This window comes from Mastigoproctus giganteus, chromosome 6, assembly GCF_048544385.1.
Source record: "Mastigoproctus giganteus isolate SK-2022 chromosome 6, ASM4854438v1, whole genome shotgun sequence".
Lineage (NCBI taxonomy): Eukaryota > Metazoa > Arthropoda > Arachnida > Uropygi > Thelyphonidae > Mastigoproctus > Mastigoproctus giganteus.
This window is the reverse complement of record NC_143580.1, coordinates 152,142,099-152,160,933: the sequence shown is the minus strand read 5'-3', so window position 1 is coordinate 152,160,933 and position 18,835 is coordinate 152,142,099. Positions and strand designations below refer to the sequence as shown.

Genomic DNA, 18,835 nt, shown 5'->3' with positions numbered 1-18,835 from the left:
TTTACTTTTCATTGGTAGGATTACTGTTTCAAAACCTGATTTTGAAAGAGTAATAAACCAGCTCCCACTATTCCCAGTATGTTTTCTCAGATCGTGTCAGTGAAATTATTCTAGTATGGATAGAATCTTTTATTCCGCACTCCACCTTAAAATCTCTAACTTTATCCAAACCTTGGTTTTCCAATAAATGTGCTAAGGCTGTTCAAGGGAAGAATGTTGCATATCATAATTGGCTTGTTTCCAAATCTTCAGTTTCATTTTCTGTCTACACCAGAGCTCACCACAAGTGTAAAGCAGTTATTAATCAGTCTAAACTAGATTTTGAACAGGCTAAGAGTAGAAAACTTGCTTCTTGTCCAATTGCCCAGCATTCTGGTCTCTTACCAGAGCTATCGGCTGCAACTTTTGCCCATCTCTGTTCCCACCTCTGTCAAAACCAAATGGTTCTATTGCCACTTCTGTCAAAGATAAAGCTGACCTGCTAGCATCCTATTTTTCTTCCAACTTGTGTATTAATGATCTTGGTAAACCACCTCCCACCATTTCCAGTATGCTCCATTCAATGGCTCCTGTGGTCATCTGTCAAAAGGATTTTGATGAACCTTGATGCTAAGAAAGCTCCGGAGCCCTGATGACATTTCTCCATTTGTTCTCAAAACTTATGCTCTTGAACTTACTCCTGTTCTATGTTTCCTTTTTTCACTTCCTTATTCCAAATTGTTTTTCCCTTCTGCTTGGAAATTTGCTCATATCTAGCCAGTTCCTAAAAAGGGTGAAAAATCCATCCTATCCAATTATCATCGCACTGCAATTATTACTTCTCTTTCTAAAGTAATGGAGAAATCAGTTAACCGCACTATTAAACTATCTAGAAACCTTCCATCTGATCAAAGATTGCCAGTATGGATTCTGTCAGTGTTGATCCATTGGTGATATTCTGGCATATGTTACCCATCAATGGACAAATTCAATGGAAACGTTTGGTTAAGCTCAAGCAGTTGCTCTTGACATTTCAAAGGCTTTTGATCGTGTTTGGTATAAAGATCTTGTAAATAAGCTTCCATGTTATGGTTTGCCAACTTTTTTTGTAGTTGGATATCTGGGTTTCTATCTGACAGGTCACTGCAGGTGATGGTAGGTGGCTCTTTGTCTTCTAACTTCTCCACTAATGCTGGTGTTCCCCAATGTTCAGTTCTTTCTCCCACTCTTTTCCTCCTGTATATTAATGACCTTCCTCCATTGACCAGAAATTCTATCTATAGTTTTGCTGATGATAGCAAATTGCATTCTACCTTCAGTTTGAGAAACCCTGCCCTGCTTAAACAGCTTCAACTTCTCAAATATCCACTACCAATTCCTTAAATTCAAATCAACTAATTTATCTTTGCCCCACTGGAGAGTGGGGCAAAGATAAATTAGTTGATTTGAATCCTTCTAAAACTGAGACCTGTCTTATATCTCGCAAAAAGGATTCTTCTGCTCCTATGCTTACCTTTGGTGACACTCCGATTTCTAGACAAGTTGATATGTCTCTTTTGGGGATTACCCTGACTTCTAATCTCTCTCTTGGCATAAGCACATTACAAATATTGCTTCCTCTGCATCTAAAAAACTGGGGTTTCTCTTTCACGCTTGGCATTACTTTTCTTTCAAACAGCTGTTCACTCTGTACAAATTGCAAATCTTTCCTACCATGGAATACTGATCCCACATCTGGGCCTGGGTGCCCCCCAAAACCTCTCTGAGGTTTCTAGACTCCATTCAAAAGAGGGCAGTTAGGTTAATTAATGACTTATCTCTAACAGAGTCTCCACTCTGTCTCATAGACATTCTGTTTTTGCTGCATGCCTTTTCTATAGACACTTCCATGGACACTGTTCTTCTGAATTGGCTTCTATAATTCTGGCTCTCTCTTTCAAAGCAGTCAGAACATATGCCACAACCAGTCAACATCCTTTCACTGTCCAACTTCAAAATCACAGAACCAACTTTTCTTCTTCCTCATTTATTCATTCAACTTCCGTTTTCTGGAAGAACCTTCCTTCATACATATTTCCTGAAAATTACAATCTACAGAAGTTGAAGTCTGATGTTAACCAATATCTTCTTTCATCATCCCAACCTGCAACCCATGGATGGTACTAAGTACTATAGGTTCTAATATCTCTCATGTTTGGGGTTTTCATAAAAAAAAAAAAAAACTGTGCGATTCAACCACCATTTCTCTCCTGTCATTAATTATCCATTGAATGGAGCTTCTAATCAGTTTTGCTGATTACAATTTGACAAATCTTCTCTACACAAATAGCTAGAACTTCTTGAATCTCTCTTACTAGTTCTTAATCCTTTTGTGTGTGCTTTGAATAGAGAGTTTCCAGATGGAGTCTGGCTTTACAGTGAATTGTCCATGGAATTTTGAAGTTATGTAAAATTGAAAATTTTTATATAAATGCTTTTAAATATTTATTCTTTATTTTGACTTCCCAACATCATTAGTGAAATTATAATAAAAAAATAAAATCAGAATAACAAAAATAATCATGAAAATTTCAGTTACTTTCTTTCTGATGTAATAATGATCTCTATACTTATTTAACACTTGATTCAATATCATTACTAAGTGTAAATTAAGCATAGTACAAAAAAAATAATTTAAAAAATTAAACACTATACTACATTAAAGAAATTGTTGAAATTGCAACAAGTGATTCTGAAGAGGGACCAACTGCCAATTAAGAAAAAAAATTATGTCAAAATACCAAATAAAATAAAACAAATAAAAGTAAAAATACAGGGTGGATAAGCTGGAGCCTACACTCAACCAGGCAGGCACAGAGGCATGGTCTTCTGGTTAAAGGATAGCACAACTGCTGCTGGAAACTGGAAACAAGTAAGGGAAATCTCCCAATACATTAATCTAAATGGACACATACATTCACCCACTTAAGAATAAAACTGCTTTTTTTTGTTAAATGGATGTCTGTAGCGTATTTTATTTGTGAATTCACACAGAGCTGATGCTGTGGAAATTCTCATAACTCTTGCATTTCTGTTTGGCCCTGATAGACAAAGTGGCAGGAGTGCTGTGACTAGGGGGAGAACTGAGGGGGAGGGCGATTCTCCAACACAGCACAGCCTAAAAAAATGTGCAACTTGAGAAATGTTTGCCGAACTCTCTGGAACGGAACATGATATTGCCATGGGGGATGTCTTTGTGTGTGTGCGATGTAAGGAGTGTAAGGAAATCAGGCGACAACTCAGCATTGTTATGGGCCTATATGAGAGCTTGAAGGACATGGTGGATGCCCTCGAACGATCTAAATTGAGGGCCCATCAGGCTCTCAGCTGCCCACATCAACGCCAGAGCTTGCACTTGGTCATCATGCAACCCCCAAGGCAGAATGCGCTGGTCCCACAGGAGCTAGTAGTTGTTGGTGACCATTTTCAGGGAAACGGGGAACATGCTTTTGAAAAAAGAATAGGTGGAACAGGACCAGGGTATGTCTGCCAGGAGCAAAGGTTGATGACATTGCAGAGTGGATATCATCTTTTAAGGGCACAAAAGGTGATATAGTTGTACACTTTGGCACTAATGATATTAAGAGTAGCAGACTGGCAGAATTACTTAAAAAGTACAGGTCACTGTTGAAAAAAAGCCAGGAATTAGGGTTGAATTTGAAAGTGTCTGCAATTCTGCCCAGACACTATAGAAGGGAGTATATGATGAGAGCCTTGTCGATCAATTCTGCACTGGAAAGATTGTGCAAGGCTCAAGGGATAGAATTTTTTTCAGCCTGGTCTGTACTTGTTAACAGGAGAGACTGCTTCTACAGGGATGAGATACACTTAAATAGAAAGGGTGCAAGAATATTTGCTGATGCTATCGAGGCAGTGTTAGGTGGGTCGGAAAACTGCTAGCTTGGGGGGATACAAGGACTAATAGTTTAACAGTAGCCGCAGGCAGAGGTGAAGGTGATTCTTGCACAACTTCTATTAGAATAAGTAGCGACCTGGAGTGAGGGGTGTTGGGGGTTTCAGGGACTGATGGCAATCGTGAAATAGGTGGGTATATGGGATGTGTTAGGGTAACTAGGAATAGGAGCATGTATGCTTGCATGTATACCAATGCTAGAAGTATAGTAAATAAATTTGATGAATTTGAAGTGTTGGTCAAGACATCAAAAGCAGAGACATGTTATCACACAGATATAAGGAATGCAGAACTGGAATTTGGGGAGTACAATTTGTACAGAAAGGATAGAAAGGGAGGAGATGTTATGCTGTTAATTAAGAAAAACATAAAATCAAAAGAAGTGCACCCAGTTGATATAGATGAACAGTGCATTGTTGAGTCAGTTTGGTGTGACATAAGCACTGCGAAAGCAAAAATAAGAGTAGGAGTGTGTTATAGGCATAATGACACGAATGAGTACAATGAACAATTGTACAGAGAAATAGAGTGGGCTAGTAAATCGGAATGTCTTATAATGGGGAATTTTAACTTCCCAGATATTGACTGGAACTTGTGGGTTGATCACTCACACACTAGTCAGAATTTTGTGGATTTATTGGATAATTGTTTTCTGCAGCAGCATGTTCGAGAGGCAACCAGAGAGAGTAATACTCTTGATCTGGTTATCAGCAGTGATCATTCGTGTATTAAGAATTTGCAGATAAAGGAACCACTAGGTGGCAGTGATCACAGTGTACTGATGTGGGATTTACTTAAAGATTTAATTACAATCAGTGGTAAAGGAAAGGGTTTTTGCTTCCGTAAAGGTGAGTACAGTGGTCTCAGAAAGTTTTTAAATTCTGTACAGTGAGATCAACTGATGATGTTAGCAACAGTAAATTCTAAGTGGGAAGCATTCAAGGAATTAATCGTGGATGATACTAAAATTTTCATACCTATTAAGAAATATTGTTCAAGGTTTAGGCCTAAATGGTTATCAAATGAACTAATGAAACTGATAACAGAGAAGAAAAATGCATGGGATGCATATAAATTATCAAGCGACTCAGAAGCCTATGGCAGATATAAGCTACTCTGTAATCAGGTCACAAAGTAGGTTAGGCAGGTGAAGGCAGATTACAAGAAATCCTTGGCAAAAGATGCTAAGCAAAACAGCAAGGATTTCTTTACTTATATAAACTCTAAAAGGAAGGGAATGAATCTGATTGGTCCAATTGACATTGATGGTTCGACTATTGATGATCCTGCTCAGATAGCAAACAAACAATGAGTATTTTGCATCTACATTCACACATGAGGAATTATTAAGGTTTGAAAATGGCAGAAGGTTATCAATTTGTAGCAGGATACTTAACGATTTTGTAATAACTGAGAGCAAAGTGGATGAGAAATTGTTGAAGTTAAACATAAGAAAAGCACCTGGGGTGAATGGGATCTATCCAGTTATATTAAAGGAGGCGGAAAAGCAACTAAGCAAACCCTTAGCCATAATTATGAGAGCATCCTTGGACTCGGGAGGTTCCCACGGACTGGAGATGTGCAAATGTATCCCCAATTCACAAAGGGGAACAAAGCGTGACGCGAGTAATTACAGACCAGTTAGTTTAACTTCTGTTCCGGGTAAAATAATGGAGTCACTAGTTAAAGACGCATTGCAGGATCAACTAGAAAAGACTGCAGCAATAATTCAGACACAGCATGGGTTTGTCAAGGGAAAGTCTTGTGTGACAGATTTGATAGGATATTATGATGTGGTTACAAAGGAACTGGATGCAAAAAATAATTTTGATATCATATATTTGGATTTCAGGAAAGCTTTTGACACTGTTGCGCATGGAAGACTATTGTACAAATTGGAGCAGAATGGTATTAAGGGTAAGTTGCTACAATGGACAAAAGGATGGTTAAGTGGGAGAAGACAGAGGATGGTAATCAATGGGTGCTGCTCTTCGTGGACTAATGTTATAAGTGGAGTCCCACAGAGTTCGGTGTTGGGTCCACTGTTGTTTTGAATATTTATCAATGATATTGATGAAGATATATCAGGCTTAATGTTGAATTTTGCAGATGATACAAAGGTTGGTAGGGTTGTTAATGACAGCAATGGCAGTGTGCTACTGCAACGGGATCTAGATAATTTGGGCAGATGGGCTAAGAAGTGGCAACTGAAGTTTAACCTTGACAAATGCAAAGTACTGCATATGGGTATTAGTAACCCCAGAGAAACGTACGAACTGTGTGGTACTACACTTAAGGTGATAGAAAATGAAAAAGACCTGGGAGTAATTGTGCAGTTAGATATGAAGTTTTCTGAGCAATGCAGACAGGCTGCCAAGGCAGGTCATGGGGTTTTGTCAATGATATATAGGAATTTTGCTAGCAGGGAAATGGAGGTGATTGTCCCTCTGTATAAGGCAATGGTCAGGCCACACTGAGTACTGTGTACAGGTCTGGAGGCCTCATTTTAGGAAGGATGTAGATTTGCTTGAACATGTACAGAGAAGGGCAACAAGATTGGTGAGTGGAATGAAGGGATCCTCTTATCAAGAGAAGCTTAAGTTCTGCAAATTGCAGTGGCTGGAGACTAGGCACCTGCACGGTGATCTGATTGAAGTGTATAAGGCCTTGAATGGGTTGAGCACGCTGAATTCTGATGGGATCCTTCCACTTGTTCAGATTACGAACCTAAGGTGGCATAAATTCAAATTAAGAAAGGACAGATGTAGAATAGATGTGCGGAAATTTGCCTTTAGCCAGCAGGTGGTTAATTGCTGGAACAAACTTCCATCTGTCGTTGTGGAAGTTGATAGGTTGAATAAATTTAAGGAGGAAATGGACAGGCATTCGGAGGGAATGGAGTGATTTTTCTTTTTTGGCTGATGCAGCATAAGCTTGCTTTCTTGCATTATATGCCTCTACTAATGCTAATGCTTGGCTAATTCCACTGTTAATCCTCAACCTGCCTCACAATCTTCCTACATTCTCCAATACCCTGTGGGAGACTTCCGTAGATGTAACCCTTGCTACCAAATCAATGTCAGGCTACCTCCTGAACTGGGTGGTCCAGGAGGTTTGGACCACCTCTGATCACCGGACCATTACCTTTGAAATGAAGCGCTCCATTGCCCGCATTCCGATCCAATGATTGATGACACAGAGGTATGCGGTCGATAAGGCAGACTGGGCCCTCTTTCAAAAGACCCTGTGCGGACTCTTCCACCAGTTACCAGCAGATGATCCTAGGCTAAATGACCCTAACTTACACCAGCAAACTGTTACCAACCTCATTACTAGTGCGTGTGACACAGCAATGAAGAAAATTAATCCTAGACCAGGCGCTGTCCCCTGGCGGTCCGCAGAGTTGCAGAATCTTTGACAGGAGGTGAACCAGAAGAGGAAAATCTTTCAGCGTGCCAGGAGATCTTGGCCTGCCAATAAGGTTGAAGAATTAAGACAACAATATAGGGACATCCGAAATGAGTATACTGTTCTAATTAGAAAAAGAAAACAAAAATCATGGGAAGATCTTGTCACCTCAGTTGGAAATAAAAACCCTTGGGGGGTGGTATATAAGGTTACCACCAACAAACTCCCTAGAGGAGAAGTTATCCCGTCAATCATAATACCAACGGGAAGTATGACAAACACCTGGACCAGCTAGATAAATAATATTCTTGATGCAATATCTTTAAGCAGCCGGCAATGGTAACAACCCAACAGCTCTCTTGCTATGCAGAGAAAATGATGACTACAGCACAGAAACAACGGAACCACCATTTACTTTAGAGGAACTAAACTTAGCAGCAGCAAAAATTAGGACGTGTAAGTCACCTGGTCTGGACAAACTCGAGCCAGAAATTATTAAGAAACTAATTGAATATACCCCAGACCCTATCTTGGACCTCTTCAACCACTGTCTCCAAGTAGGATATTTCCCAAGTGCATGGAAAGTAGCAAGTGACGCTTGATCCTAAAAAATCCAAACAAGCCGCCAGATAGACCAGACTCCTACTGCCCAATTGCTCTTCTCTCCTGCCTTAGCAAACTTTTTGAACATCACCTACATAGCAGAATAACAACTCATTATGTCAATGCAAATCTCCAGTCACAAAACCAGTATGGCTTCAGGAAGGGATGGTCAGCTGTGGACGCCCTGGATAACATCGTCACAACCACCAAAAGCTCTACCAAGAAATATTTCCTTGCAATCTCAATTGATTTCACTGGGGTGTTTTGACTCACTCTGGTGGTCAAGCGTCCTGGGTAGACTTCGAGCCACAAACCTGCCCCAAAACCTATATCTTTGCATCCACAGCTATCTCTCAAACGGCAGCATAACTGTCAGAACACCATACAACCAGATAACCCGACCAATCTACAGGGGGCTGCCCATAGGGGTCCATGCTGGGGCCCCTCTTCTGGAACATCATCCTAGACGAATTCTTTCTACCAACCTAGCAAAAGTCAATGCTCAGGCATATGCAGATGACCTGATCCTTACCCTGGAAGCCGATAACAGAGCACAGCTGGAAGATATAGGAAACAGAGCACTTGCTACCCTACTGAACTGGGCTAATGAGCACAACCTCCAGATCTCATCGGACAAAACCTGCTCCATACTTCTTAAAGGAATGCTGGACATCCAGAGACCTCCACAACTAAAAATACAGGGCAGAACTGGCAAGCTTGCCACCGAAATGAAGTATCTAGGCATAATCCTGGACAAGAACCTATCCTTTACCCCTCATCTGACGTATCTACGTAAAAAGATCTGTAATTACACTTCACTAGTAAACAGAGTCTCTCGCCGCGACTAGGGATTGAAGAAACGAACTCTTTCCATATACTACAGAGCCATTTTCGTACCAATAACCACGTATGCAGCAGGAATCTGGTACATGAAGGCCATAACAGCAGTCAATTACAGAAAGATTGAAACAATACGAGCAATGCTACTGACCATTACCAGGGCAGTGTGCACGGTTAGCACCCACGCCATTCAGGTGCTGGCCAGTGTGCTACCCCTGGACCTTGAGGTCGTCAGATGCGGGGTTGCTATATCACCTCTCTAAGGGCAAAGCTGTAGCCATCATGGATTACACAAAAAATTAAACTTGGCAATCCAGGTGGACCAACTCCTCTAAAGGAGAGATTATGAGAAAGTTCATTCCCGACACTACTAGGGTTTATCAGGAAATGCCAAAATGGTTCTTCCCAGGCCTCCATGCACGTTCTCCTTAACTGGCCATGGGCCCATTAAAGGGAAATTACAAGAACTAGGCATTATTGATGACCCCCTATGCAACTGTGGTTCCTCAGAAAGCTGGAGCCACTTAATGTATGACTGCGAGCTCTATGAGGACTTCAGATGTATTCTCTTCACCAAAATCCACTACCTACCTTACAGCACGTCCACGATAACTCCAAAGACTACGTTGCCTTCACGCACTTTGCTCAAGAATTGTTCACCCGATGCAGGGCGCTTCCACGGACACAAACTTGAAAACTGTACAGTACCACCCATAACTCACGACGCAACTTTGAATCACTGACTGGAGCCTCGACTGAGAGAGAAGTTCCATTAACGCACAGCGGAAGATAAGGAAACTGACACACTGAAATCCCATCAAGTGCCATCTGGTGATTCGAACTAGGTGCCTAATCCAGTTCCCTATAAATCCCCTTTCCTAGGCCCGGGGGGGGGGGTGTCTGTCTCCTCGCTTCCCCTGCCTCCCCTTCTTCTCCTGGTGGGGCCTGGACCTGCCCCACAGACTTTTTTTTGGGGTTGCCTTCTCTATCGTCCCCATACTGCTGTCTTTTTCCTCACTCTGCCTAAACTGTCGGCGTACACCCCACACAATGTCAAAATTCAACAATGTCCAAAATTAAACCGCATTAATATAAACCTCTTTTGGCCTTACTTTTCCAGTGTTTTGCCACCCCCCCTTTTTTTATTTATTTTTTTATTATTTTTATTTTTTTTAGGTCCCAGCCACTGAAATCTCAGGAAATTAGGTGGCAGGATCTGCCAGAGTGAAAATTTAAAATTACTGGGTACTTGGTCTGCCCCCATGGAGGCAGACCAGGTACCCAGTAATTTTAGTCTGAATGGCCCTGCTGGGGGCCCAATGTGGACAACATCGGGCCCCAGCAGGGGCCTAGTGGCTAAATGGCCAGAAGAACAACGATACACAACACTACACTTACAAAATCCATACACTTTTAAATCTCTGGCCTTTACAGTGAACTGTTACACCCACAATGAAAGCAACGCGGAGATGGGAGAAACCCCAGGTGCAGTTAGACACGAACACACTATACACTACATCCTTCTATTAGTTATGGCATTTTGTGTAATTTACACTTCCACCTTCACATTTTTTTTTAACAGATCTATTAATTCCACCTTGCATATATATATATTAGTTAATTTTATTATATGATATCTATCTGTATGGAATTAGGCATATAAGGACCAAACTAATAAGTTAGTAAAAGAAAACTAGCTTTAGTCTGAATGGTCTATATTCTAAAGGTGAAAGCTAATAACAGAATGCAAAGGAAAACAGAATTTAGAATAGTGAATATAACATTCTTCCACTTGGTCATCAGTCTGCTACTTCATCAGGGGCTTTAAGCAGACAATAGCCAGACTAAAAGAATGTCTCATACATACCCGTTTCTGTTGTCCCCATACCAGTTTTGCCTGAGTTTAACTCTTAGGTAATTGTAAAGAAAATAAATGTGAAATGGTAATATGTATTAAGTTTAAATTTTGTAAAATTGTCAGAATCAGCAAACAGGATGGGCAACACAAAGCCCAACGGGTATGTATCAGCTTAAATGCGAATAGGTCCCTACCTCCTGCTTGTTCTGTGGGGGTCAGACTGAAAAAGAGATCATATTCCTGCCTTCAGGTTGTTTTATGTGTGCTAACTAAATTGTAGTGCTCAGCCACACCCTTCATGAATTGTGGCATGATGAATTGCTGTAAGCAATATGCCCTATGTCAATGAAAATGTTCTGATGGCCTTAAGAGTTTTTGGATGTTATTCTGAGTTAGTGTGTGTGGGATGGGGAGTGCCTGTGACAGCAATAGGAAGCTATATGAACGAAAAGATGTGTTAATGCAAATAAAAGAAGTTTGTTAATAAAAAATAAACTATGTATAAGTATAATGCAAAAATAAATAAAGGAAAATGCTATCCTCTGGACAAATATATATAATTACTATGGTAAGAGTATAATTGGTACTATGTAGGTATTAAAACGTAGGCATAAAAGTACTCTGCAGGCCATAAGGCTAGATTTGATTTGATTTGATAGTTGTTGGCATATCGGCTTCTGTGGCCATATTGCACCTCCCAAGGTTTTTGCAGTACTTTGATCCAAGCCCAAGGCGGGAATCGAACCCGCGACCTTTGGGTTGCCAGGCAGGTACTTTACCCACTCGGCTAGCCCGGTCGGCGGCCATAAGGCCAAAAGAACCTATAAAGGCTAAGATAGCCTTTGCTGGTCTACACTGCTATACCCTAGAAATAAACATATAATTAACAATAATATAAACATATAAAATAAAATAAAATAAAATGATTATGTAGCTAATTATTAATATTCGGATACAATGAATGGAACTTTTTCAAGGGCTAACCCCATTCAATATATCCCAATAATAATTAGCAAGGCTGTTTTCTGATTGTTATCTGCCTGTTTAACTAGGTCCAAATAATAAACATAAAGGTGTTTTATGCTAAACTTTAACAGCAAACAGGCAAGATAACAGCTAGCCCAACAGATAGTTTTGAAATGAATATACAGAATATAATACAGAAAAAAAAGGAGTGCCAACCATAATTTTCATTTCAGTTGTGGTGATTTTTTTAAATTTTTTTATACATGTGCAAAAGAAAGCTTATGCCGACATAAGGAGAAAGGAGGTAAGAATAAATATAGTAATAGTACCTCAATTTCCCTCGAATTAGTCTAATAGATCTTGAGGTATAAAATTTAGGGTTAGAAAGTAAAAAGTGAAAAGCAAAGAAAAAAAGCTTTTTATAATGCTACTTAGGATATATATACCGGGAGGGTAACTGCCCGACCCTTTAGTAAGGGATCATGGTATAACTATAAGGGGGTTAAAGGAAGGTATTTAATGAACAGATACAGGATTACAATAATGAAGAAATATAGAATAACAATTGTAGATAATAAGGAAATAAAAGAAATGACTATCACCAAACGTAGGAATATTTAAATAAATTGACATTTGTAGGAAGATTTATAATAATTAATATAATTCATTCTATCTAATTTAGTAATAAATTGCAGACCATCTATACAGAACAGTTAAATTAAGAATAACCAATTACAACAAAAAATAAATAGGAATATGCAGCTTACCATCCTGTTCAGTACTAAGTAAAAAGAATCAATTATTTGAGCACGTTACCTATTATAAAACAAATAGCGACAATAGCACCCTATCAGTTCAGATAATTTAGAGACAGACTAAATAAATTAAATAAATAATTATTAACCAAAGAAAGCAGAGCCCTCTGAATTTCATGTAACTTTAGGACTAACTAATAGATTGAATTATAGTTTAAAAGTACTCTACAAATATGAACTTTATTCATATAATGTCCTATGAAAATAAATAGTTGGTTCTCAATTTTTTAGAATGACAGGTAACAAGACCAAATGAAATGAAATAGTAGTAGTAGTAGTGGCATGTGATGCAAGAAAGCAAGTGTATGAGCTTATGCAGCATCAGCCAAAAAAAAAAAAAAAAAAAATCACACCATTCCCTCCAAATGCCTGTCCAGTTCCTCCTTAAATTTATTCAACCTATCAACTTCCACAACGACAGATGGTTTGTTCCAGCAATTAACCACCTGCTGGCTAAAGGCAAATTTCCGCACATCTATTCTACATCTGTCCTTTCTTAATTTGAATTTATGCCCCCTTAGGTTCGTAATCTGAACAAGTGGAAAGATCCGATCAGAATTCAGCGTGCTGAACCCATTCAGGGCCTTATACACGTCAATCAGATCACTGCGCAGGTGCCTAGTCTCCAGCCACTGCAATTTGCAGAACTTAAGCCTCTCTTGATAAGAGGATCCCTTCATTCCCCTCACCAATCTTGTTGCCCTTCTCTGTACACGCTCAAGTAAATCTACATAAAATGAGGCCTCCAGACCTGTACACAGTACTCAAGGCCTGGCCTGACCATTGCCTTATACAGAGGGATAATCACCTACTTTTCCCTGCTAGAAAAATTCCTATATATCATTGACAAAACCCCATGACCTGCCCTGGCAGCCTGTCTGCATTGCTCAGAAAACTTCATATCTGCCTGCACAATTACTCCCAGGTCTTTTTCATTTTCTACCACCTTAAGTGTAGTACCACACAATTGGTACGTTTCTCTGGGGTTACATCTACTCATATGCAGTACTTTGCATTTGTCAAGGTTAAACTTCAGTTGCCACTTCTTAGCCCATCTGCCCAAATTATCCAGATCCTGTTGCAGTAGCACACTGCCATTACTGTCATTAACAACCCTGCCAACATTTGTATCATCTGCAAACTTCGACATTAAGCCTGATATACCTTCATCAATATCATTGATAAATATACAAAACAACAGTGGACCTAACACCGAACCCTGTGGGACCCCACTTATAACATCAGCCCAAGAAGAGCAGCACCCATTGATTACCACCCTCTGTCTTCTCCCACTTAACCATCCTTTTATCCATTGTAGCAACTTACCCTTAATACCATTCTGCTCCAATTTGTACAATAGTCTTCCATGCGCAACAGTGTCAAAAGCTTTCCTGAAATCCAAATATATGATATCAAAATTATTTTTTGCATCCAGTTCCTTTGTAACCACATCATAATATCCTATCAAATTTGTCAGACAAGACTTTCCCTTAACAAACCCATGCTGTGTCTGAATTATTGCTGCAGTCTTGTCTAGATGATCCTGCAATGCATCTTTAACCAGTGACTCCATTATTTTACCAGGAACAGAAGTTAAACTAACTGGTCTGTAATTACTCGTGTCACCCTTCGATCCCCCTTTGTGAATTGGGGATACATTTGCACATCTCCAGTCCGTGGGAACCTCCCCTGAGTCCAAGGACGCTCTCATAATTATGGCTAAGGGTTTGCTTAGTTGCTTTTCCGCCTCCTTTAATATAACTGGATAGATCCCATCCACCCCAGGTGCTTTTCTTATGTTTAACTTCAACAATTTCTCCTCCACTTTGCTTTCAGCTATTACAAAATCATTAAGTATCCTGCTACAATTTGATAACCTTCTGTCATTTTCAAACCTTAATAATTCCTCACGTGTGAATGTAGATGCAAAATACTCATTCAGTTTGTTTGCTATCTGAGCAGGATCATCAACAGTCGAACCATCGATGTCAAGTGGACCAATCAGATTCATCCACTTCCTTTTAGAGTTTATATAAGTAAAGAAATCCTTGCTGTTTTTCTTAGCATCTTTTGCCAAGGATTTCTCGTAATCTGCCTTCGCCTGCCGAACCTCCTTTGTGACCTGATTACAGATTAACTTATATCTGCCATAGGCTTCTGAGTTGCTTGATAATTTATATGCATCCCATGCATTTTTCTTCTCTGTTACGAGTCTCATTAGTTCATTTGACAACCATTTAGGCCTAAACCTTGAACAATATTTCTTAATCGGTATGAACCTTTTAGTAGCTTCCACGATTAATTCCTTGAATGCTTCCCACTTAGAATTTACTGTTGGTAACATCGTCAGTTGATCCCACTGTACAGAATTTAAAAACTGTCGGAGACCACTGTACTCGCCTTTACGGAAGCAAAAACCCTTTCCTTTACCCCTGATGGTAATTAAATCTTTAAGTAAATCCCACATCAGTACACTGATCACTGCCACCTAGTGGTTCTTTTATCTACAAATTCCTAATACATGAATGATCACTGCTGATAACCAGATCAAGAGTATTACTTTCTCTGGTTGCCTCTCGAACATGCTTCTGCAGAAAACAATACAGTACCTTTAAATGTTTTACAAAGTAGAAATGAAAAATTCCCTTTATTAAAGGTGAAATTAATTACTGCCTTAAGTACAAATATAGGTACAACTTTTTCAATGAGCGTAAGCTATATGTGATATGCTCTAAAGGTAGTATCTACTATACAGGGTGATTCACTACCAGTGCGACAAACTTGCAGGAGGTGTAGGGGGCACAAAGACGAATCGGAATCACATAGCATTGCAGGGTCCGAAATGCCTTCGTCATGCGGTAGAGGACGTTGAACGGGAGGTCGTGTGAACAGCGATCCCGCTGGAAGTCAGCATTTGCAAACCGGTTCCCGAGGCAGTAGGATGGACGAATATTCAAACGTTGAACTGGCCGACATGCACCTCGCGTATGGAGCTGCGGACTATAACGGGTGCACCGCTCTGCCCTCGTACCAGGAACGTTTCACGCACAGGCGTGATCCTCATCATACGATTTTTGCACATGTGCACAGAAGGTTACGTGAGACTGGTTGTTTCACGAGAGGTACAATGAATTGAGAGCGAATGACGAGGACGCCAGACAATGAGGAGAATGTCCTACGTCTTGCAGAAGGCAATCCGGGTGACCAACTCGAGCGATTGGGTATTTCCCAATCCACTGTATGGAGGATACTGTCAACAAACCAAATGAGTTCATACCATCTGCAACGCGTCCAATCATTGGAGCCTGCGGATTATCCACTCCGGAGGACTTTTGCTACTTGGTTTCTTCAACAGAAACGGTTTGCAAATGCTGCCTTCCAGCGGGATCGCTGTTCACGCTACCTCCCATTCAACGTCCTCTACCACATGACGAAGGCATTTCAGACCCTGCAATGATTCCGTTTCGTCTTTGTGCTCCCTACACCTCCTGCAAGTTTGTCGCACTGGTAGTGAATCACCCTGTATACATATGTACAAGTTCTCAAAATGACTAATGTGATTTTTAAACAGCTACTATAGAATTGTTTTTTTTTTTTTTTTTTTTTTTTTTGGTAGTTGTTGTCGCATAGGCTTCTGTGGCCATAATGCACCTCCCAAGGTTTTTTTGTAGTACTTTGATCCAAGCCCAAGGCGGAAATCGAACCCGCGACCGTTGGGTTGCCAGGCAGGCACTTTACCCACCCGATTAGCCCGGTCGGCTTATAGAATTGTAATAGCAGACTTGTATGAACAAGAAGAGGATTATAGAGAACATTAAGAAATGCGATATCAAACTTTGTGAACGTTGAGAGCTAGCAGAATTGAAATACTTATTAAAAACATATTTTAGCTATGATGTAATTTGGATTTATATTATTGTGCCATTTATTAACGGCAATAAAAATGGCTTTCTGAAGATGTTTGGCGATAAAATTAGCTGGAAATCCATTATTAATAAGCTCAGACCTCAAGTCTATAAGTGATTCTATGATATTGCTGGCATTATTACATATTTTTATCAGTCTTAAGCTTTGGGAAACTATAATATTCCTGTGTATTCTCTTTGAAATATATATATATATGTGTGTGTGTGTGTACAACGAAAACGGATTAAAACCTTTGCAGCATATAAAGAGTATTTTCTAAACTTCACTAAATTTTACTCTAAGATCTTACCTTGTGCAGCATTACTGTCAAAAAATGTATCAAATGGTCTGTTTCCAGTGCCAGGCTGAGTAATGTCTTCAGAGTCGGTCATTGTAATGCACCATGCCATAGCAGCTGAAAAGAAAAGAAAATCACTATGAAAATGCCATTTACTTTTGTAGAAATTACAGGTGGTCGCTAATGGGTCTCAAGCTTTCTCTGGATTAATGTTTCAAAAAAAAAAAAAAAATAATAAAATAAAAAAAAAAATAAATAAATAAAACGATGCCTTGCACTACAGTAAACCCCCGCTATTTGCTGGGGTTATGTTCCTGAGAAATGCCGCGAATACCAAAAACGCGAATACTGAGTTATGGCTCCCATATAAAGGGGTTCCGTTCCAAAGTATGAAATATGAAAAACTAGTCTAAAATTTTGTCTATGTATATATGTATTATATGTATCTTCATAATATGACCATTAGAAATGCAAGCATAAGGCATCGAAATGAAAATAAGAAACAATTTAATATTAAATGTAATATTTATTAGAAATTTCAAACAAATCTTTCAATACAGCGCCTTTGTTATAGCTAAAACACTTATCCCGCCGGTGTTATCACCAGTTTCGCTAAAGTGTTGATAAAGGTGTTTTGCCTTTTCACGATTGATGAGTGAACTTAAGGGAATTTTATTTTGAGTTCGGTCTTCTATCCACAGATTTAAAGCCTTTTCCATTTTTTAAAATTTAACATCACGAGTTACAGAGCAAATTTTTGAAGCAATTAGCGCGTTTTCACGGACACTACGGCGGATTTTTTCTTCCGATTGTTTGATTGATCGTACAGTTGACTCATTGATTTTATAATGTTTTGCCACTGAAGAGACACTTTCACCATTAGAAATTTTGTCTAATAACTCAATTTTATTCGCCAATGTCATCACCTTCTTTGATATTTTCACATTTCCCTTGTTATTCGTAGCCATATTTTTGTACGGGTTAGAAAGAACTTGTCCACCTTCTTCCTTTAAAACACTCGAAAAAGTCTGTTTTACACTGCAAAACGGTAGATTTATCACTTTTGTAAGCATATCAATTTATAAATTGATAAATTTATTTAATTTATAAGCATATAAATTAAATAAATTAAACAAACAGCGAAACCTTCCATGACAAGCGCATAACATAGTGAACAAGGATTAGCAAGAAACATCCACACTTGCGATTTTGTCACCCCTCTCCCCCCACCCACTGAGCACTGTTTTGACTGGGAAAGATAATTTTAGCCACGCCCATGTTTTTTTTTTATACGGTGCTTTAAAATTCACATTTTTTTAGGTTTTCATTTTATATTAAATCAGCGATCGCGAATACGCGAAACCACGAATACTGATACCGCGAATAGCGGGGGTTTACTGTAATTTCACTTGCCCATGGCTTTTGAATCCAAAAAACCACTAAGGAATTTCAAATTTGCAATTTTTATATTTATCAATCACTACTCCAGGACTAGTGCCATGTGCTGGCATGTCAATTACTGAAATATGAAACGTTTAAGATCAGGAACAGAGAAGTCAAAACTCAGAAGAGAAATTATTTGAAAAAATGCCTTTGTGACTGAGTATATCATTTAAAATAAAAATGGTTTAATGAAAGGGATCGGTTATTGAATAGCCTTTTGTCAAAATTTCAGTAAGCAAAGCTTGCTTACTTTGGCCATATTGCACCAAAAGGATAAGGAAGCAGAGATTTTTCTGCACCTTGTACTAGGTGCAAAAAAAAAAGGAGTTAAGGCAACAAAGAATGGTAGTTGCTTTAAATATCTTTGCAATCAATTTCTGTGTTTATCCGATTTGAAAGCCTGGAGGCAATTTTTTTTTTTTTTTTTGGAACTACAGATAAGAAAGTTGATTTGACATGCAATGAGTTGATGATCACAGTTGAAATGAAGCATGGAGTGACTTCAAAAATGCTATTTACAATTCTTACGGAGCAAAAAGGTGCTAATTAACAAGCAGTGCTGAAAATATTCTCCATAAATTTATAAAATAAGGATGTGAGATGAGCTTCATTCATTTCTTTTTCTTACCATAGAATTTTTTCCAGAAAATCTTGGTTCTATCAGCAAGAAACAGGGTGAGAGATTCAATCAAAAGATATAAAGAGAAGGAAAGAATATACAGGAAAAGTAAATACTAAACAAGATAACAGATTACTGTTGGTCTTGT

General features: G+C 39.1%; 1 protein-coding gene across 1 annotated transcript in view; it reads right to left on the bottom strand.

Annotated features, from left to right (window-relative positions):
* The window catches only part of Psn (presenilin), a 228,676-nt gene that overhangs the window by 37,149 nt on the left and 172,692 nt on the right, over positions 1–18,835 (bottom strand). Inside the window, exon 7 of the mRNA XM_090376534.1 lies at positions 16,638–16,742. Within this exon, the coding sequence (XP_090232660.1) occupies positions 16,638–16,742 (105 nt within the window). The remainder of the gene's footprint in view (positions 1–16,637; positions 16,743–18,835) is intronic.